This window comes from Neofelis nebulosa, chromosome 3, assembly GCF_028018385.1.
Source record: "Neofelis nebulosa isolate mNeoNeb1 chromosome 3, mNeoNeb1.pri, whole genome shotgun sequence".
Taxonomy (NCBI): Eukaryota; Metazoa; Chordata; class Mammalia; order Carnivora; family Felidae; genus Neofelis; species Neofelis nebulosa.
The window spans coordinates 139,535,290-139,558,324 of NC_080784.1; the positions used below are offsets into that span (position 1 = coordinate 139,535,290).

Genomic DNA, 23,035 nt, shown 5'->3' on the forward strand with positions numbered 1-23,035 from the left:
CCTGGCTGAAGTCGGACGCTTAACCGACTGCGCCACCCAGGCGCCCCCAGATTAGCGCCCTTTTAAAAGTACCCCAAGGTACCTGGGTGGCTCAGTCGGTTAAGCGTCCAAGTCTTGATTCCAGTTCAAGTCATGATCTCACGGTTTGTGGGAACGAGCCCCACGTCGGGCTCTGTGCTGACAGCTTGAAGCCTATTAGGGATTCTCTCCCTCTCTCTCTCTGCCCCTTCTCTGCTCACACTCTCTCAAAATAAGTAAGTAAACAGTTAAAAAAAAAAAAAAAAAGTAGCCCAAGAATGCCCCTTTGCCCTTCCACCACATGAGGTTACAGGAAAACGACCTTGGTCTGTGAGGAAATGGGCTCTCACCAGACAAGGAATTTGCCAGCACTGGGATCTTAGACTTCTCAGCCTCCAGAACTGTGAGAAATAAAATTCTGTTTATAAGCCACCCAAGTCCTGGGATTTTGTTAGAGCAGTCCAAACAGACTAACCTCTCCACCCCAACTCTCTGTCAGCTACATAGTGAACACCCTTTTCCTTTAATTCCTTTGTCATCTAGACTCTGGTGCATAATTTTCTCTCATTTCTTCCTTACTTTTCCAATTATTCCTTTACTGGCATTAAGAGACATCTTACCTGTCATCTTCTCATGAGCTTTTTCAAAACTGTAGGAAGTTCATCCTTTTATTGTCATTTGTAGCTTTATCATTTACAAATTACTACCATTTCTAAAATTTACTTAAACTCATTTCCTTTTTATTACCCTTCTATATTTTCATAGTCCTTAGACTTCTTAATTAGTTACTGGAAGATAAAAATTATCAACATAAAATCTTTTATATTCCCTGTCCTCTCATATTTGTAATCTTTTTCTTATTCAAAGCATTTCCAAAATTATTCCTCCAGGATTCATTACAGCTTTTCTTAATTAAGAGAATACTTGCCTCCTTCTAACATTATTTTATATACCTCAAACGTAAGAGTCTCAAAAATCTAAGAAACCCCACTCATAACATGAATGCTTACTATCCAAATGGAATAATAACCGGTGAGGTCATGTATGTGTATATAACTCAAATAGTAGTCAATGACTTTTCACGGGCAATGCATTAAAATACACACACAACACACACACACCTCCCATCCACAAGATTCAGGCAAAAACCAGAAGTTCTTATTTTCTCAATCTCTCTTCAGTTTCTCTTTTGCTTACGGCAATAGGTGGCATGGTTCAGGAACCTACACAAAACTGAGTGAAGAAGAAAATGTTTTTATTAATCACAACATGAAATTGACATGACATCCCATTAGGATTGAACCAGGATAAATAATGCTGTTATAAAATTTACACTCTTCATATCCATTTCAGAGGAAAATATTACATTATTAGGGCTCTTCTAGAAGGGTCTTACAGAATGATTTCAGTAAACCTTTTGCTTTTCAATAGTAAATAGCAACATATATTCTCAAACTGCTAAAAAGTAGTTAGAAAGGCAACCAGAAAACTTATGATGATAACAACCGGCAGGATTAGTGCTATTCTGTTAAACATTAAGAACCACATTCCCATTTTAGCTGTTACATCAGTGCACCTTTATCATTGGTAAGGCAACCGTTTGCTGGGGCCGCCACAATGATGAGCAAGTTTCCTTGGTAATGGATACCTGCATCAAGACTCAAATGAGTTTCCTTTCCCAGGTTTGCTGTCTTTTGGAGCAGAAACAAATGGCTTTGACTTCTGTAGAGAAGGAGGCTACTACTTTGAAATTTAGCTGTCGCAATCTTCTAACTTATAATTCGAAAGGGGAATGAATTATTATTAGGAGTAAGTCTGTGAAACACTTCCAGTTTTTAAAATAACAAGGCTTCTGAATAACTTCTCAACCCTACCTTTCCATGTTGGTACACGACTTGATAAACCTAACACGTGTGATCTATACTGCAGTAATTCTTCTATCAGCTATAGTTTGCTTTCAGTTGGGGTTAGGGTTGTGGTTTCAAACAATTTCTACATAGAAAGCATCTTTAAATAAGTTTCCTTTTCACTGAACTGAGACTTTTTTTCACTTATGTGCCCGTGGAAGGCAAGTTAAACATACACATATATACACGCGCGTACCTGTGTGTGTGTATATATGTCTTTTTTAAGTAAGTTACTTTTACCATTGGAATACAACTAGACTACAGGGACGACTCTGTGAAGACAGGCTGGTCTTCCCTATGAGTCGTCCTCTAGGTTGAGGAAGGCAGGTACAGTTCGCTGAAGGATGTGATGAGGCTGTAGTAAGTCTTCTCATCATCCGTCAGTCCCGCATTGCCGGGTCTCACCACCACAGCGACATGAACATCTGCTTCCTCAGCAGCACTGGCCTCTGTGAAAATCAAAGTATGTGTCAGAGACATCACAATATGATGTCTGAGATTTGCTTCAAAGTAATTAGGGGGATGTGGAAAACTAGGAAACAGGTTTGACCCTGATTTGATCATTGTTGAAGCTAGAAGTTGGCAACATGGGGGTCTGGCCACATTATTCTCTTTTATGTAACTTTTAATGTTTCCATAATAGAGTTGCTTTTTTTTTTATTCTTACTATAAAACTATACCTGACAGACTAGAATGGTTTAGACTTCCCTGTCCCAGTGTACAGTGTATAGCGTACCCTAGACTTCCGAGCTTTTATTAAGTACTTATGAATGCAGAAGGTAAAGGCCATGTTCTGTCCACGACTCTCCTCCATTCCCTCTCATCAGTCCCACATAAAACTGAGGGTTTCCCAAAAGGCAGGCTGTCCGTAATAATACCAGTTAGGCAGAGATGGGACAAATGGAAGCCCATGATTCAATCAGGTCAAAATTCCTGCTGTCACTTGCCTGGAAAATTCCTACTCTTCAAAATTCAGCTCAAATATCTTATCTTCCAGATAAGATATCTTCCAGGTAAGATATCTTATCTTCCAGATAAGATTCCTACCATGTGTATTAGAGCATCCCATGTGCTCCTTTAACACCTTGTATTTAGCTCTCTCATGACTATATGAATTGACATGTTGTTATCTGTTGTCTCTCTTCTCATTAGACTTAGTGAGTACCTTAAGATCAGTGACTGCATGTGGACAGAAGTGAAAATAGGACTAGTAAAATGAAACTAGGTAAGCTAGGTATAGCAGGGAACATCTCTAATATGCCTTGGGTTACAGTCCTCTCTCCATTGTTTCCATGTGAAAGATAACAGCTAATGCCTTATATCAGTTTAGCACCTACTATGTGCCAAGTACTATTCTAGGAACAGACATATGAACAAAACAAAGCTCCTGTCTTCATGGAGCTCCCATTCTCATTTAAATCTTCACAACAACCCTGAGGTAGTTAGTATTACTATCCCTATTCTACAGACACGGAAAGTGAGAGCTAGCAAGTGGCAGAGCTAACGTTTCGAAGTGTCAACCTGACTCTATGGTCTCTGCTCTAGAACAAGGGTGAAAAAATTATGACCTACCACCTGCTTCTGTAAATAAAGTTTTATTAGAACACAGCCATGCCCATTCATTCGTGCATTGTCTATGGCTGCTTTTCCACTCCCAGGACAGAGTTTTAAGAGTAGAAACAAAGGCTGTAGGGCCTGCAAAGCCTAAAATACACTACTGGCCCTTTACGGAGCAAGCTTGCCAACTCCTGCTCTAGAGCAATACTACTCCAAGTGTGGTCTATGTACTTATAGTTGGGGCAACCACCTGGAAGCTTGTTAGAAATGCAGAATCTCAAGTCCCCAACATGGAACTACGGAATTAGGATCTGCAATTTAACAAATGACTGACTTCTGAGCACACAGGGTAAGTTTTGATCAGAAGTCTCAAGGAAAGAAAACTGGCAAGAGAGGAGGCATATTGGAAGAATAGAGCGAGTGAGTGTGGGAGACAGCACACAGGTCAGACAGAGCCAAACTGGTGAAGAATCTGAAACACATTCTATGGAGTTTAGATTTGATGTAATACGAAACCACAGTCATTTCCTATCATTTGGAAAACAGTTGCACCACCAAAATGGGTTACAGGGCAACAGTGCAGAGCGAGTAAGAAGCTCCCAGAGGGAGTGAATGGGGCAGAGCCATCTCTTCCACGTCCAGCTTCTGCTCTTCCTGTGAAAGGGCTGTCACTTCCCAGAGCAAACAAAGTGCTCAGCAATCCCCTCTTCGTGTGGAAATCCCATCCTCAGGCAAACTCTGCAGACCCCTTCACCCCCAGTTCCCAGCCTGACTGCCTCAAGCAAAGCTTTCCTCTTGACTAGCAACCCAGGATCTCAACTGAGTTGAGCCATCACAATCCACGATCCACGTGGGACCTGACACTAGCCAATGACTTTTGCACACTCAGCCTCTTACCGGCATCACCACGGGGCAAGTGTTGTCCTTGTGCATCTGTTTGCCCTGTTGGCACAATATTGACTTGAAACCCTGGGCCTCCTTCCTTTCCTCCAAGAGGAAAAAGCCTTTCAGGGTCTCTTTTTCATACTTGGATCTTATTTGGGATACCAAATAGTTAGTCTTCCATTCTGTCTTGGCAGTGGAGTCTGGGCATGTGGTACCAAAAACACAGGATCAGAAATAACAGAAAAGAACAAGGCAAGCAGCCAGCTGCCTGGCCGCATCCCAGCTACACATGAGCCCAGTTCTGGCCCTACTGCTTCACTGGGTGTGGAGCTGGCAGAAGATGAGGGACAAGAACAAAACCTCCGTGCGGAGGCCTTGGAGAAAGTCAATTTTGTTTTGAGGCCATCTTGGGGATTATCTCTATTCGCTAAAGTTAAGAATAGTTTCTGGGACTGAAGCCTAAGGAAATCGCTTCAGTGAAAAGAGAAAAGACATAAAATTATAGATGTACTATGATAACAACTAGAAAAAAAATGTGGCTACAGACAAGACTATGAAGAACCTGTATGTGATCTTACTAGGGCAGGGATTATAATTATTAATAGTAACCATAAAGTGAGGGAGGGGGGAAAGTCTGGGGATCATAACACATTCAATCCCAGAATGCTCGAGACAGACTCCATGCGGAGCTCCAGCCACAAAGCAAGTCTCTGATGCTAAGCCGGCAGAAACTTATCATCCAAACTGCTAGGAAATTAAATAGAAGGCAAACCATTCATTTATATGAATGACAGAAAAGCAATTCACAGATTAAACCAGCTAACCTCAGCAGAGCAGGGCCTATCTCCTTTCCATAAGGAACAAAGCAAAATAAAAGGTATTCAAATTATCATTCCTCACAGAAACTGCTGGCTTTCATACCCTTAACCTGTGTAGACAGTAGAGCAACCTCCCCACCCCACCACCACTCTAAGTCCCCAAAAGCCATTCTTAAAAGAAGGTAAATCATAACTTTAAATCGGAAGAAGTTTCTGTACAGAAATAAGATAGGCGAATATTTATAGTATATTTATAGTCCGGGGGGAGAAACCGGGTAAAATGGCTGTTATCAAGGTTGATACTTGTCGATGGTACATTTATGTGGCCTGGCTACCTAGTTACACAGCAAACGTTGAAACATCTGTCTCTCTTCTCCCTCGGTGCAGTCAAGCAGTAAATGTAAAGTTTTCCAGGATAGGGAAAAACAAGACAACAGTTTGTAGGAACCCTTGGACTTTGAACCGACCCAAGCCAGGATATGCAAGACAGGTGCTGATCCCCACAAACATCTGCTGAGTTTTCAAACTCGAGATAACAAATGGCTGTGATCTGGTACCATCCACCTGGATCAAAATTTCAGTCTACATTCACCAAGGCTTAAAATTTAACAGAAATATTAACAATTACTATATGTCTACCGCATGCTAGGTAAAATTAAGTTCCTCTTTCTCTAGAAAGCATTATTATAACTTTTGGAAGGCATTATATGTGATCTACGCTGGTTAGGATTTTTTTTAAACCGCTTAGCAAATTAGTACTTGCTTAGATACCTGTAACTCTTGCCTAACAGAACAGACCAAAACCTGGAGGGTCGGCAGCAGAGAGAGAATACAGTTCATACACACTTCTTCTGCTAAGATACCTCTGTCAGCAGCTTGGGTTTGCCTTTGGGCCCTATCTCTGAAAGTCCTAGTGGGTGGGGGTTTCTTGAAGGACTAGAGAGAGGGATTTGGCCTGCAGACTATTGTAGCTGCCGCCGAGGGGCTCTGGAGTCACAAGGAGCCAACTAGGCAAGAGAGCACCCAGCCCTGCACCTCTTCTCCCTGACGCCCTTCCCAGCCTGCTGGGGAACAGTGTGTCAGGGCAGCCACACAATACACAAAGTCTTGTTCTGGGGATAAACGGAAGATGAAACTTCCAATCCAAGGTAAACAGAAGAAACAAATATAAAGAACTGCCCTTGGGGCACCTGGGTGTCTCAGTCGGTTGAGCATCTGACTTCAGCTCAGATCATCTCAAGGCTCATGAGTTTCAAGTTCTGCATCAGACTCACAGCTATCAGCAAGGGAGCCTGTTTCAGATCTTCTGTCCTTCCCCCCCCCCCCGCTCAGGCTCTCTCTCTCTAAGATAAAAAAACATTAAAAAAAAAAAAAAAAGATGGGGCACCTGGGTGGCTCAGTCAGTTGAGCGTCCGACTTCACCTCAGGTCACGATCTTGCGGCTCATGAGTTCGAGCCCCGCATCTGGCTCACTGCTGTCAGTGCGGAGCCTGCTTCGGATCCTGTCCTCCCTCTCTCTTTGCCCTTCCCCACTTGTACTCTCTCTCTCAAAAATAAATAAATCTTAAAAAAAAAAAAAAAAACTGCCCTCAAATACAGGTGCAATTATAAACACACCAAAATTAGGCCCCCTGGAAGACGCACAAACTCTAAGGACAATGAGCATGCAATCAACAGCTGGCACCAGGTGAAGGCGTCCGGGCAAGTCTAACCAAGCAGAGGCTTTCACAGAACAACCAGAGACCAACCTTCCCCCAGCACCCACTATCTCTTCACCTGCCACTGCTTGTTTCCTCATTCACTACCGTTTCCTTCTGTAAATCTCTAGAGGATCTACATTCATACACAGAAACTGGAGTGTGAGCTTTCTATTCTGACCCAAAGTACTCTTGAAGTCACTTATATTACCAGTATGGTACAGTATATACTGTTACGTGGATTCAATACTTAAAATAATAATGCATCTGGCTAACGTACCCCATATAATAAAGTACTATTATAATGGGTAAAAAAGATGTGTATCTTTAAACAGGTGGATCATGCCAAGAAAGTCCTGAGGTTCAGAGCATGACGGGTGCCTGGGGACTGGGGTCACCTGAGGGAAGGTGGAGAGGAGGCTCCTAGTCACCAGGGGGGAGTGCTTATCAACTGGAACAAGAATGACACAAAAGCTCTCAAACCATTCAGAGTTCTCCTCCCCTCTAGCTTTTTGTTTCTTTTTTTGGTATTTTTCTGAGTGTGCATAGCTCATCTCAGTGCTATTAAATACATATGATCACGTCTACTGTAAGCTGATGTCCCTCACCACACACCTACCCTCATACTCGTGTCTGCATGCTCCATCACCCAGTGACATCCCTTAAGTTGTCCTTTGTTATTTTGCCATTTCATCCATGTGTGTGTATATACAGAAGGATGGGTGGGAGACCATGGATAAGAGTTACAGTGAGAAGATCTAGTCTTTCCAGTACCACTTGCCCACGCATAACCCCCAAGGAAGGGTAAATGGAGAGAAACATGGGTCATTTGATTCACTGCTCCCTTTTATAAACCCGTTTCATTTTTCGAGGATCCACACAAACTTTCTTTACAGAGGCCACGTGTTTGCAGTGCCAGGCCCAGCACTTACCCTGGAGTATACAACAGAAGAAGTCAGATTACTCGGGGCACCTGGGGAGTTCAGCCAGTTAAGTGTCTTAACTCTTGATTTTGGCTCAGGTCATGATCTCTCACGGTTTGACAGTTCGAGCCCCACATCAGGCTCTGAGCTGACAGTGAGAAGCCTGCTTGGGATTCTCTTTCTCCCCCTCTCCTAACCACAGCCCTGCCCCCCGTCTCATGCATGCACGTGCTTTCTCTCTGTCAAAAAAAAAAAAAAAAAAAAAAGGAATCCAACTACTCACCTAGAGTAACATCTGTCAAAAACAAGATGTTGTTGGTTGAGCACCCAATGCTGTTGGCAATCTTTCGGTAACTCTCACTCTCCACTTTGTGTCCAATCTTGGTATCAAAGTGACCATCAACAAGCTGCACAAAGGGAAAGAAAAGAGTGACGTCATAAATACACTTGCAACCCAACTCCTTTGTCTTTCCATTTTCTCGGAGATAAAATTGTCTCGGAGACAATCATAGCGATTTCGTCTCCTCAGTAAATAATCCCTGAAAGCCTCATGGAGGCTACAGAAAGAAAACGTAACGTAAGATTTTATAGAAATAAACATTTGGAAGAAGTAAACAATTCAATGTATATAAGATCATGTTTTAATTTACTTAGTTTTCTTTGAGAAGCATTAATTTTATATCCAAAATCTTTTAAAACACACATGCCCTACTTTCTATCCTTAAAACCCCATTTATACTCAAAAACTACTTATTGGACTGGGTTTCACTCCTGATGACAGGTCCTGAACATTGTCCTCTGATCCCAGAATGAATAGATCTCTCTAACCTGTCTCACTAATAAGCTGTTACTTAACTTTCAAGAAACTTTCATTTTTTACATTTTGAAATTCTACCCAAGAGCTAGTATATATATCCTTCCTGTCTTAAAGATAACTGGGATCAAAATATGTAACTTGCTTATTTAACTAACATGAACCAAAATAAGTCCACATTTAGGATCAGCTATTATGTGATACTTTGAATACTGTCAGAACTTTTCACAAACTAAAAACAAGCCTAACAACACTCAAAGACAAATTAAGGTAATATTAATACTATGATTTTTTAAAACTTTTAAAAAGTTAAGATCGGTTTTATAGATTTTCTTTCTTTCTCAAGTCTGCCTCACTTAGTACTTTTTTATTATTGAATTCAGTAATTACTGTGTCTTATCTACTATCACCTTAATGTCTGTTCCACTAGAGAGAGCAAAACGGTAGTTTACATCTGTATTCAGAGATACAGATATCTGTACACCAATAATGCAAGGGTTTTATTCCTGACTTAATATTTGATTTAAACTAAAACACAGGGAAGTACTAAAATGAGAATATGACAATCTCCAAAGCCAAAGTATTCTCTGTGCACAGTAGAGACTCCATGAATACTTGTTTAAAAGATAGCTGGCTGGATGACCTACTATATATCACTACATTCGGCCTGTATTTGGTTAGCTGGCATTTCTTTTTCAGGTCCTAAACGCCTGCCTTCTTCCACTGACCACCGTATCCTCCAGAAGGTGTAGGGATGGTGGGACAGAGGAGCCGGCAGGAATTGTCTCATCTACAAGAAACGTAATAGGTGGCCTGCACGTATCACTCTTCAGTAACATGCCCAGTTCTCTCTTACAGAGAATGAAATTTCTGAAATGTCTCTCCAAATCGCCAGAAACAAATGAACCCACACTGCACTCTGCTTCATGAAAGAAGTTTATGTGTGCATGTGTTTGGATGGGGTATGTGCCACTATGGACCACTTACCTGACTTTAAACAACCAAAAGAAGCGGGCCATTAGTGTCCTCTGAGTTGACAATTTTCTGATGTTGGCAAGGTAGCTGATTTATAAGCCAGCTCCTATTTTATTAGCTGTATTACATATACATCTATATATAATATACATTTATATATTCCTGACCCCATCCCAGACCTGCCAATTCAGATCTGCTAGGAAGCATGGCCCAGGGATCTACACTTTTAACAGACTCCCAGGTGATCGTTATTTACAATAGCTTAAGAACCTCCAATGCCAAGACTGGCTCCACAGAAACAGTTTATCCTTCCCTCGAATGTATTCTCCAGTTTATCCAGTCTCTTTACCACCTGCTTAGCATATATGCATGCAATGATCTGATTGCTGATTTAGCTTATAACTGTAGAATATTCCTTTAAGATTCTTTATTTCATGCTTTGATAGTGTCAAAAAACAAAGTAACCTACCTCAGTTAACCTACCTCAAGAATATCTCCCTCTGTAGAATGCCCAAATAATAGCTTCTGGGCCTCTACACTCCCTGAAGAATAGATATACACCTTCATTCCAGCCTCTCTCCATTTCCTGACTGCTGGAACTACATCTTCAAAGAACCTGGAGGGAAGACCACCAAGGTCAAGTGAGGGAACACATTATTCAACCAGATGAAAACCAGGCAAAATAGTTGGAACAAGTTTCTCTATTTGTGCCCATGAGAAGCATCTCCAAGAGACTTCGAGTCCGGTCTGATAAGCTTGTCACTGGAGATTCAGGATCACAGTGGATTAGAAGCAACAACTTAGGTGGAGAGGACAGTTTTGGGCAGACAGCCACACTAATGACAGTAAAAAGTGATTACAAATAAGGGATGAAATAACAGTGTTTTTTAAAGTTCCCAAGGAACTCCAAAAAGCAAATAACAATCATGGAATCTTTGATGTAATCCATGACAAGAAAAGGTTAAATTATGTCCAGTGTGTCTTCACAAAGCATGGCAATGCCTTTAAAAAGATGTGCTTCCAAACAATTAAAAGAAAAACATTTGCAGGTTCAAAGCTATTAATATCTGATCAGCTAGAAAATGGAACTTCACTTCTTGAGAACTAAGAAAACCTAAAGTTTTACTCTATAGAAAAAAAATTACAAAATAAACCAGTTAAGAGACTTGTACCATCTCACATTGGCAGGTCAGCAGTGTCTAGCTTTTGATTCCGGACACTAAGTCCTGCTTACCTGTTCCACAAGGTCTTCCCTATCTGGTGGTGGAAATAATATCGCAGGAAATAGGTGCAAAGAGAAGCACAAGAACTTGGAATGTGGAACCAGTCATCTCTAAAAGATTAACTGGAAAATGTCAGAGAAGTCTCCTACTGGATAAAAGAGCTTAATATGTAATACTAATTGAAGGAAAGAGATCAACTAGTTCAAAACCAGTATACATAATTATGGGTTACTTTGTGCATTACTTTATACTCCTAGAGACAGGATTTCTTCCACATTGCCAGTGCAGGGCTTAGAAGTCTAAGAGAACTTATTTCACGTCTCTGGTTCTATAATTAAGGAAACCAGACCAAGAGAAGAAAGGACTAACTACTTCAAGCATTCTCTCCTGGCTCCACTCTTGTGTTTTACAAAGTGAACCAGCAGACATTCCCAGATCATTGGCCGATCTGGAAATTCTTTTCTTTTTTTTATTTTTTATTAAAAAAAAAATTTTTTTTTTTACATTTGTTTTTGAGAGACAGAAAGAGACAGCGTGAGCAGGGGAGAGGCAGACAGAGAGGGAGACACAGAATCAGAAGCAGGCTCCAGGCTCTGAGCTGTCAGCCCGACGCGGGGCTCAAACCCACGAACTGCGAGATCATGACCTGAGCTGAAGTTGGACCCTTAACCGACTGAGCTACCCAGGCTCCCCGGCCTATCTGGAAATTCTAATGCAGCCTTTAAAAAGTGGAAGCCCCTTGTAAAGTACATAAAAGAATGGTATCTCATTTGACAAAAAAACAAAAGAAATACAACAGCTAGAAGTGGACTTGGATCTTAGGGTTTACATCAGGCAATGGCCTAAAATCCTTAGTTGGCAGTGTCTAAGAATTTCTTGGGCGCCTGGGTAGCTCAGTCAGTTGAGCGTCTGACTCTTGATTTCAGTTCAACTCATGATCTCATGGTTCGTGGGTTCAAGCCCCAAATCTGCCTCCATACTGACAGTGTGGAGCCTGCCTGGGATTCTTTCTCTCCCTCTCTTTGCCCCTCCCCCGTTCTCGCTGTCTCTCAAAATAAATCAACTTAAAAAAAGAATTTCTTAGCAGGGTGCCTGGCTGGTTCAGTCAGTAGAGCGTGAGCTTCTTGCTCTTAAGGTTCTAAGTTTCAGCCCCACATCGGATGTAGAGATTACTTAAAAATAAAATATTGAAAAAAAAAAAAAAAAAGAATTTCCGAGCAATACAGGATTCCCGGTCTCCTTTGACAGGAGCACTCCCAGAACACCACAGCCAAGACTCCAGTCAGGGTGGTACTCCTAACACCCTGAGTAACCCCAAAGTAACACGTAAATAATGGCACCCATCTTTCTCCTCTAACAGAGCAGAAAGCAAGTGATTGAACGGTCCTGAGACATAGCCCGACAGTGCCGCCACTCGTATGCTAAGGATCAAACAGGACTTAGTTCAAGGAAGTCACCATCTTCTAGGAAGCTGTTTTACACTGGGATAAAAAGTCCTTCGGCCATCCCACAAAGCCAGGCATGCTGGTCTGGGGAATTGAGCCGGATGGAACGCTTTCCCCCGGCTCTGAAACAAACAAAACAAACACTCACTTGTTAAAATAAAAAGAATGTTGACTTTATCTATTTTATGAATCACACAACGAACACTGGACAGAGAGGACCAGTGGAAAACGCATTCGGTTTTGGGGCTGGTGAAATGTTTTGAGTTACATACTCTGCTTTCATGCGCCCAGCTGCAAAAGCCGCCCTCCACATGTGGCCCTGCAGCTGTTTCAGCGCCGTGGTCTTTCGATCCAGAGACATCTGCCAGCGCACGTTATCCACCACAGCCTGGATCATCTGCTGCAGGTCATCCGCTCCATTCCCACATGCAGCAGGGATGGGAACAGCCCCATCCAGGTGGGAATCCTCTTCAGCCTTGAGGTCGTAAACAAGACGTTTGGTTCGGACTTATTTTTAAAAAGATCACTTAAAATGAGACCTGAAAACCAAGCTGAACAATTTTCTCCAACTATCATTAGCACCTAGCACTGTGACAAATTAAAGTGTCTTACACTTTGGAGGAGGATAGTGAACGATTCCTAAGGGAAAAGTGGATTCTAATTAATGAATTTACATTACCTTTCCTATATTGCTAAAGCTGAAATTTAAATCAAGAGGCATGTTGTACATGAGAAAAGACACAGCATATAATGGTAAAATGATACAGTAAGACCCAGTGTGTTGATTCACTTACTGGGATCAACAAACCAGGACTTTAATTACATCTGATCATTTTTTCTGCACTATAATGAACTGAGGAAGAAACAAAATCTCAACAAAATCCGTTTCTGCCTGGAATTCAATGAAAAGAAGCTAGCAAAGCAATGTCTGGGGTTGGTTCTTTTTCAGTATCTGTCAATATGAAAGGAATTTTTTCTTTGCAAAAAAAAAAAAACAAAACCCTAACAGCTATTTAGAACAATGACTGTGAGTAAGCATATTCCAATGATTTATACACTACAATGGGGGAATATGTATGTATATTTCAACAACAAGAGTTGTAAGACAAGACAAAGCTGAGGGAGGGGAGTTTCAGATGAACCCTGAGTTATCTAGAATATTTAACAAACCCAAATACTCCGCGGCCCAAAGGAAGGGACTGTACGTCCAATCCCAAATTCAACCATTAAAACATTTCCAGAGCATTCCACATTGTCCGATGTAGAAAACTAACTAGAAAGTAACTGCCAGAGTTCACCCTGCACAGCATATAAGATCTTTGCCACTGAGGCAATTTTAATAAGGAAAAAAAAAAAGCAGCAACAACGGAGGGGTGGCTGGGTGGCTCAGGAGGTTAAACGTTTGCTTTCAGCTCAGGTCATGATCTCACAGATTGTGTTAGAGCCCCGCATCGGGCTCTCTGCTCTCAATGCAGGGCCCACTTTGGATCCTCGGTCTCCCTCATTTTGCTCCCCCTGCCCCCCGCTCGTGTGCGTGTGCGTGTGCTCTCTCACTCTCTCAAATAAATAAACGTTTGAAAAAGAAAGAAAGAGTCCCATATTGAACTTAAGTTGGAAGAGGCGAGTCCGGTCTCAAAATGGAGGTAAAACCGCCGCCCAGTCGCCCCCAGCCCAACTCTGGCCGTCACTGCTACCACCGGGGGGAGGAGGGCCATGATCCAAAGGAACCAGAACAGTTGAGAAAACTGTTTATTGGTGGTTTCAGCTTTGAAACTACAGATGATAGTTTAAGAGAACATTGTGAAAAATGGGGCACACTTACAGACTGTGTGGTGATGAGAGACCCCCCAAACGAAATGTTCCAGAGGTTTCGGTTTTGTGACTTACTCTTGTGTGGAGAAGGTGGATGTAGCAATGTGTGCTCGACCACACAAGGTTGATGGGCATGTAGTGGAACCAAAGAGGGCTGTTTCTACAGAGGATTCTGTAAAGCCTGGCACCCATCTAACTGTGAAGAAAATTTTCGTTGGTGGTATTAAAGAAGATACAGAAGAATATAATTTGAGAGACTACTTTGAAAACTATGGCAAGATGGAAACCACAGAAGTTATGGGGGATAGAGTAGAACAAAGAGAGGATTTGCTTTTGTAACTTCTGATACAGTTGATACAACTGTTGTTCAGAAATACCACACAATTAACGGGCATAACTGTGAAGCGGAAAAGGCCCTTTCCAAACAAGAATTTCGGTCTGCTGGATCGCAAAGAGGTCGTGGAGGTGGATCTGGCAACTTTATGGGTCGTGGAGGAAACTTGGGAGGTGGTGGTAACTTTGGCCGCGGTGGAAACTCTGGTGGAAGAGGAGGCTATGGTGGTGGAGGTGGTGGCAGCAGGGGTAGTTATGGAGGAGGTGATGGTGGATATAATGGATTTGGAGGTGATGGTGGCAACTATGGTGGTGGTCCTGGTTCTAGAGTAGAGGAGGCTATGGTGGTGGTGGACCAGGATATGGAAACCAAGGAGGTGGATATGGTGGCAGTGGCGGCGGATATGATGGTTACAATGAAGGAGGAAATTTTGGAGGTGGTAAGTATGGTGGTGGTGGGAACTGTAACGATTTTGGAAATTATAGGGGACAACAGCAATCAAATTACGGACCCATGAAGGGGGGCGGTTTTGGTGGAAGAAGCTCGGGCAGTCCCTAAGGTGGTGGTTATGGATCTGGTGGTGGAAGTGGTAGATGCGGTAGCAGAAGGTTCTAAAAATTTTCAGAAGGGCTACAGTTCTCAGCAGGAGAGAGAGCGAGGAGTTGTCAGGAAAGCTTCAGGTTACTTTGAGACAGTTGTCCCAACTGCATTAGAGGAACTGTAAAAATCTGCCACAGAAGGAACGACGCTCCATAGTCAGAAGAGTTCCTGCAGCTTCAACAGGAAACCCTTCTTGTTCAGGACGGTCATAGCCACAGTTGGCAAAAAGTGCAGCTATTGATTAATGCAATGTAGTGTCAATTAGATGTGTATTCCTGAGGTTTTCTTTCTGTTGTAGCTTTGTTTTTTTCTTTTCATTACATCAGGTATATTGCCCTGTAAATTGTGGTACTGGTACCAGGAAAAAAAAAATTAAGGAATTTTTAACTTTTCAAAACAATAAAAATAAAATAAAAAGAAAGAAATAAAATAAAAAGAAAGAAAGAAAGGAAAAAAATCAGTTCTTTCCCAGTTCCACAATGTGGAAGGGAAAAACGGACTGTAAACCGGAGGGTGAATAGAGCAGAGCACCACAAGAGACAGACGCTGGCCCATGAGCAGGGAGACAGGTCTAGAGGGCTGTGTGGATGTGAAGCCCGAGGAGGGCTGGGGGAGGGGGGGAGGGAACGGCTCCTACCAAGAGGCAGAAGAGAGTGGAGAATGAGGTGCTGAGGTGCTGTCACTGGGAGACATTAATGAAAAATGTGACAAGACAGCACAAAACCTTTTACACACTACCCAGAAAAAGCTTCGTTTTAAAAATACATGACATTTTTATGCTTCTGGAATAGCTCCAGAGAGAAGCAACTGTAGAGACAATGAACTGCCATGATCTGCCCGTTTAATTATGTACTGTGAATTCCTAAGCAGGCAAGTCACTGCAACAGCCATGCCCTGCGAGCCCAGAGAGCTTCTTTTACAATATGCTCAGAGCGCATTCTAAGTCTCCAGGCATCCTCAGTTCTCAGACACTTGGGAATGTGGAAGCAATGGAAGAGAAGTGTCCCAACCTGTTTCCTCAGAAGATTGACATCCTGCTGGCACTCCTCTTCTTCCCAATGTGTCTGCAGATACTCTTTAACATTTTCTTTGATGTAAGGAAATAAAATGTCCTGGGTAAATGAGTTTAAAAAAAAAAAAAGAATTAGCTTCAGTCATTTGTATGAGATCAAGTTCTTCAACAATCTCACTTTGCTAGTTGTGGCATGTAAGCCACTGAAAACTACACTGAAAATATGAAAATTACTGCTGTGGATACAGGAGTGAAACAGAAACAGAGACCAAGAAACAAATGAATTAGATCGAGTCAGCAAACTATAGCCCATGGGCCAAATCCACTCTACCTCCTGTTTTTGTAAATGAAGTTTTGCTTTTTTGTTTTTTTTTAAAGTAAGCTCTATGTCCAACATGGGTCTTGAACTCACAATCCCAAGATCAACAGTCATATGTTCTACCAACTGAGCCAGCCAGGCGCTCCTGTAAAGCAAGTTTTATTGGAACACAGCCACTCTCACTTGCTTGCATTGTCAGTGGCTACTTTGGGGCCACAATGGCAGAGTTGAATATCTGTAACCAAGACCATATGGTCCGCAAAGTCTAAACATTTACTGTTCAGCCCTTTACAGAAAAAGTCCACTGACTCCTAAACTAGATTGTTGACCATAGGTCCTTGAGGGTAGGGATCAAATATACTTTGCTCACAGCTGTTATCATCAATACACACACACTATTTGGCCCATGTCCATGGATGACAAATATTCCAAAAAAAAAAAAAAAAAAGACAATTTGATCACCATGATTTTTTCTTGGTAATCAGACTACCTATAGAATACCCTGTAAAACAGTGATGGGCAAAATAATTAAAAAATAAATACCTTGTCGGTAATCCACACACTAGGACCATGATTTCTCTTAGGTCAAAATTTTTATTTACTTACCACTGAGCTTATGTATCTTTTCTTTTTTTTGTTTGTTTATTTATTTTGAGAGAGAAGGAGAGTGAGCAAATGGGAGGAGGGACAGAGAGATAGGGAGAGAGAGAATCCTAAGTAGGCTCCATGCTGTCAGTGCAGAGCCCAACTCGGCTTAACCCCATAAACTGTGAGATCATGACCTGGGGCCGAAATCAAGAGTTGACATTTAACCTACTGAGCCACTCAGATGTTCCAAGTCTATGTATCTTTTCAAAGTAAATGTGGTACATTCAATAAGTTTTGGGGTTTTTTGTTGTTGTTGTTGTTGTTGTTTTTAGTGTCTACTAGTGGGGCACAGAAAAGGGAATTGAAAAGATAAAATAAATCAAAGTCCCTTTTCTCCAAAAGCTTAAGAATCTAGTGGGGGGACAGGAGGATGGCAAGCAAACAAAAACTTGTGATATGGGGCAAAGGGTGAGACAAGCAGAGTATAAGCAGAATGCTGTACAAATCCAGAGTATGATAACCTGCAAGAGTCTTTGCAATTACCAGTATTTTCTAAATATTGTATTTTTCTAAAAAATGCAGAAAAATTAGTATACACTATGATGTACACCCCAAGTATACAATTCAGAGAAGGTCTCATACTTTAAGGAAAACTGTATAATCAAGTTGAACTCAATAAGTCAGTTTATTGGGGTGCCTGGGTGGCTCAGTTGGTTAAGCATCCAACTTCGGCTCAGGTGATGAACTCAGGGTCCATGGGTTCAAGTCCCATATCAGGCTCTGTGCTGACAGCTCAGAGCCTAGAGCCTGCTTTGGATTCTGTGCCTCCCTCTCTTTGTCCCTGTCTCTGTCTCAAAAATAAATAAACATTAAAAAAGAAGTCAGTTTATTTAGGGGCACTTAAGTGGCTCAGTTGGTTGAGTATCCAACTCTTGATTTTGGCTCAGGTCACGATCCCAGGGTTGTGAGATAAAGTCCTCCATCAGGCTCTGTGCAGAGCATGGAGCCTGCTTGAATTTCTCTCTCTCTTTCCGTGCTCCTCTCTATTGCTCGCATGCTCTGTCTCTCTCTAAAAAAAATAAAGTTTTTTAAAAAGAAGTCTGTTTATCTAAACTCATCCACTTATTTTTTTAATGTTTTTATTATTTATTTTTGAGACAGTGCAAGTAGGGAAGGGGCAAAGGGGGTGTAGAGGATCCGAAGGGGGTTCTGCACCAATAGCAGCGAGTCCTATGTGGGGTCCAAATCTATGAACCACGAGATCATGACCTGAGCCGAAGTTGGATGCTCAACCAACTGAGCCCCCCAGGTGCCCCTCACTCACTTATTTCTTTACTCAAATATTTACAGAATGCCCTTATAACTTCCAGTTACAAAATAAGTAAGTCACAGGGATACAAAGTACAGCATGGGGAATATACTCAATAATACTGTAGTAACTTTATATGGTTATGGATGGTAATTAAACTTATTATGGTGAGGGTTTCCTAATGTAAAAAAATGTCCAATCACTACGTTGCACACCTGAAACTAATATAATATTGCATGTCAACTGTATTTCAACAGAAAAATAAATAAAGAGTAGGGCTGATGCGTTTACCTCTCTTCATAACACATTATTCAAATTTCACCTGGCCTACTAAAAATAAAGTCATTCAATTTTGCCTGTTCCCACATGGCGTTCCAGTAAGTAATGGATCATTCAGCAGATTCAAAAGCGTACAGTGTAATCAAGAAAATTGTTCAGCATACTTGACAGAACAGCCTTGTTTAAACTCAATAAAAACTCAATCCTGATCTAAAAGAAGGAAAATGAAGAGCTGAGATTGACAGCTTGCTTTTTCCGCAAGAGACTCCTTTTACCATACTGATAGGCTTCTGTTCTTTAAATACTTGGGTTTTCCCATCATGCCCTACATCGTGCCCCTCCTTATCCTTCCTTTCACCTACTAATTTCTCCCCGACTCATGTACTGTAGCAGGACTGCAAGCTGGCCCCCTACTCAAGAATGCTGAGAAGATACACAAAAACTGAAGGCACACACAGCCAGTCCTCTCCTAAGCATATATCATAGACAAACTCTAACACAGGCACACAAAGAGAGAAGTAAAAAAAATGTTTATTTTAGTACTGGGTGTAATAACAAAATCAATGGAAACAATCTAAATCTTTATTAGCTAGAGAATAAACTCCAGTATATTCTTTCATTCTCTAAAACAACATATATATAAATAAATAAGTAAATAAATAAATAAATAAATAATAAAAATAAAAAATACAACAACATACAGCAGTTAAAAACTCAATACTGAGGGGCACCCGGCAGGCTCAGTCGGAGAAGCATATGACTCATGACCTTGGGTAAGTTTGAGCCCCACGCTGGGTGTAGAGATTACTTAAATTAAAAAAATAAAATACTTGAAAAAACATCAATGTACTGAAATTATGATTATAAACGTGAATATAAACCTTAATGTATAAATAAAATTCATACAAAATGAGAGGTACTCAAGAGTCTCACTTATATTTATAATGCTTTATTTCTTTAGGATCTAAAACAAAATAGTCTCAAATTTAAAAAGCTTTGTGGTGGATGCACGGTCATTATATTAATCCGTATTCTTGCTTATTTAAAATGTTTCACAGGGGCGCCTGGGTGGCGCAGTCGGTTAAGCGTCCGACTTCAGCCACGTCACGATCTCGCGGTCCGTGAGTTCGAGCCCTGCGTCAGGCTCTGGGCTGATGGCCCGGAGCCTGGAGCCTGTTTCCGATTCTGTGTCTCCCTCTCTCTCTGCCCCTCCCCCGTTCATGCTCTGTCTCTCTGTCCCAAAAATAAATTAAAAACGTTGGAAAAAAAAATTTTTTTTAAATAAAAATAAAAATAAAATAAAATGTTTCACAATTAAAACACAAGGCAACTTTGATCCCTCATCCTCTACCTGCTTCTTTCTCACTTGGTCATCCTCCTCCAATGTCCTATCTCCATTATTCCTCAACTCCCAAGCAACTGGAAACATTCCTGGGGAAAAACTTTGGGTTAGATTCATGGCCTCTCAGTAAATGAAAAGCTGAAGTACTTGAAAGGCATAAAAACAGATACAGTGCTATAGTACTTTGTGTTTCACAAAGCCCAATTTCCCATATCCAGCTTTAATGACCCCAAGAACAATTTATGGAGAGCCTGTGAGAGCCCAAGTCTTTAACCTCTCTGGCAGAAGAGAAAAAAAGACTATAGGCAGTATGCCAGGCCAGGGGGTCCTACCTCTGCTTTTTACTGCCATATTCAACTTACCCCCTCTGAGCCTCAGTTTTCTCACCTGTTAAATGGGAATGATAATACCAAGCAGTCACTGCAGAAATTAGAGATAATTAGATAGAAAGCACCTAGACCTTACCACTTATCATATTCTCCAGCACAGACATTTAAACTGGAAAAGGATCACCTTTGACCCAAACTGAGTGACAAATAATAGCAGAGAAGTTCCCAGAGGATAAATCACAAGCACAATCAAGTCATACATTCAAGTTTTACTGAGGACCTACTTAGTGCCAGACGCCGCTGATAACAGAGTTATGAACCACAGCCTTGCCTCAGCGAACTCACAGGTGCAAGGTTTCAAACAATTTTGAACTTTTAGGAAAAGCTTTAAAAGTTAAACATTACTTTGGAATTCCTGTTCATCCAATTTGCCCCTTTCCTCTAGACATAAAACTCCCTTCTGCACTAAGTACACACACAAAGTTAGGCAATGAAAGCAGAACTTAGTATGACACATGGAACAACAAGACCACCTGGGAATGACATGTTAGCAGACTTCTATTTTAGTGCAAAAGTGTTACTGCATCGTATAAAAGTACATGGGGCACATAACTAAATTGTGAAGATTTTATCCTGTTCTTTCAACATACTTTCTGAGCAATCTATTCTGTGAGACAAATAAAACGCCTTCAAGTTGCTTATTTTTAAAGTCAGTAACAATATCGATTATATATGCTATGATAACATATAAGAAAGCTCTAAAAATAGACTTCAAAGAGCTAGTGCTTCTTGCCCAACCCTGCCCATTGAACATTTTCAGCCTTTAAAAGTAATTCCAGAAAGAACTGTAATGATAAACACTTTAACTTCAGTCATAATCCATTTATGGATAATTTCAGAATATTATAGCATGAAAACAATGCTGCAGTAAACCCAGGATTCTACAAGTGTGTGAATGTTTTTAGTCCACCAGACACCGAAGGGGCTGTTATGCTTTAGTAGTACATATAACAAAAGGCCATGGAACTAAATGAGAGCATTTGTCTTTCAGGCGACTATGATTAAATTCCACTAAATGCTGGAGGGGATACTATGCAAGCAGCAATTTACATTACTCTGCACAGCTCAATGGTAGCTTTCTGAAAGAGCTCCATTAAGGCTCCTTAAGGGCCACAAAATTTCTGAACGTCTAATTAAAGAAGTTGCCTCATTAATGTTTAGAAGTCCAAATATGGATTTGCTTTACAGTCAAGTGGTCTGGTCGTTTTAATAAAAAGGTCATAGAATCAATAAAAATAAAATAGTTGCTATAATGTTTACTCAAGACTCCTCTGAGGAAAATGGGTAATGAAAAGGTAGTGGGTAATACTTAGAGTACAGCTATTTAAAGAAACTATTTTAAAAGCCTTCCAATGAACCACATAGTACGACAAATGATTCAAAGTATTTGAGAACTTAGAATTTTTTCGGCCAGAAAATTAAACATGAAGGCAATACTTTTAGGCTACTATTTTTCTATTAATCTCAGAAGATAAAAAGCAAAGGAAAATTAAGTGGGGTCTTAATTCTCTAAGCAAATCACATCCTCTAAATAAGAAATAAAACAGGTTAAAAATAAAGAACATAATCCCATTCTGGGGAATATCTAATGCACAGAACAAAATTGAGGGGAACATGGACATTTACACTACATTACATTCTCACTGGGTCAGGAGGTCATTTTCTACAATGAGAGCGTATAATCTTTTTTTAAAATTGAGATATAATTGACATATATTAGTTTGGAGCGTACAACACAGTGATTTGATACATGTATATAATACTGCAAAATGGTCACCACAATAAGCCTAGTTAACATGCATCACCACACAGTTATAAATTTTATCTTGTGATGAGAACTTTTAAGATTTTTCTTAGCAACTTTCAAAATATACAATACAGTCACCATGCTGTACATTATATTCCAGAACTTACTTATTTTATAACTCTAAGTTTGTACCTGCTTGAACACTTCCAATGTTGGGAATTTACTACTTCTTGGAGTGGTCCATGCCACCTGTTAAGACAGCTTCAGCAGTGGTGGTATTAAAATTGCTCCTTCAATATCCTTCCTGAAGACCCTACTAGGAGCTACCAAAAGTTTGGTGCTCTGGCTGCTACATGGGGCCACAGGAGCTCAGAAATTATGACTTTGGTGTCCCTATCTTCAGTGGGGTAGGAAGGGATGTAACCATTCCTCTTTGAAAGCAGAAGCCTTTAGGAATAAACATTAGATTTCATCACCTGAATTCAAAATGATTAAATATGTTGCTGATAAAAAAAAAAAAAAAGTGTCTTCTAAATCCCGTTAAGGAGATTAAACTGTAATTAAAGAAAGATAAACTATAATCTAATTAATTGCAATGAGTCACATCACACAAGGGAAGGTTGTCATTACAAGGGGCTAGTAGCTGGGATAAGGTTTAAAAAAGACGCACAGAGACAGAATTATCAGTATCTCATGAATTTCAGAGAAGGAAACCAGACTGGCCTGGAGTCCTAGCCCCAAACAGTAGAAGGGAAAGGAAAGGAATTGATAATTAGCTTTTTGAATCCACCTACCATCCCTGATGGTGACCCCTCTGAACACATGATGAAGCCTGGGTTCTAAAAGGTTTCATTGCTGGTACAAAGTAAAGGCACAACTCAAACCCAGGCCTATGAAATCCCAATGCCTGAGTCTATCCAGCTCTGTGGGTAGATGACGTTGGGGAGCACTACTCTTGGGATCACCCAACACCCTGGGGACCGTGATATTCTCTACAGATAATTCTAATATACCTTTGGTTTCTCAAAGACATTTGTACAAA

At 40.9% G+C, this 23,035-nt stretch overlaps 1 protein-coding gene and 1 pseudogene across 3 annotated transcripts in view; one reads left to right on the plus strand and one right to left on the minus strand.

The window, feature by feature from the left end:
• Positions 1-1,252: 1,252 nt before the first annotated feature.
• ENOPH1 (enolase-phosphatase 1) overlaps positions 1,253-23,035 on the minus strand; it is a 37,529-nt gene continuing 15,746 nt past the window's right edge. For 2 of the 3 annotated variants that reach the window (XM_058722105.1, XM_058722107.1), the window contains exons 2-5: positions 12,535-12,737; positions 10,078-10,210; positions 8,089-8,212; positions 1,253-2,374 (exon numbers count right to left, since the gene is read on the minus strand). In XM_058722105.1, coding sequence (XP_058578088.1) covers positions 2,235-2,374; positions 8,089-8,212; positions 10,078-10,210; positions 12,535-12,737 — 600 coding nt within the window. In that variant the 3' untranslated portion in view covers positions 1,253-2,234. Of the gene's footprint in view, positions 2,375-8,088; positions 8,213-10,077; positions 10,211-12,534; positions 12,738-16,018; positions 16,121-23,035 lie in introns of all 3 variants that reach the window. The other variant, XM_058722104.1, reaches the window with a different exon arrangement.
• LOC131507388 (heterogeneous nuclear ribonucleoprotein A3-like) lies at positions 13,645-15,218 on the plus strand (annotated as a pseudogene).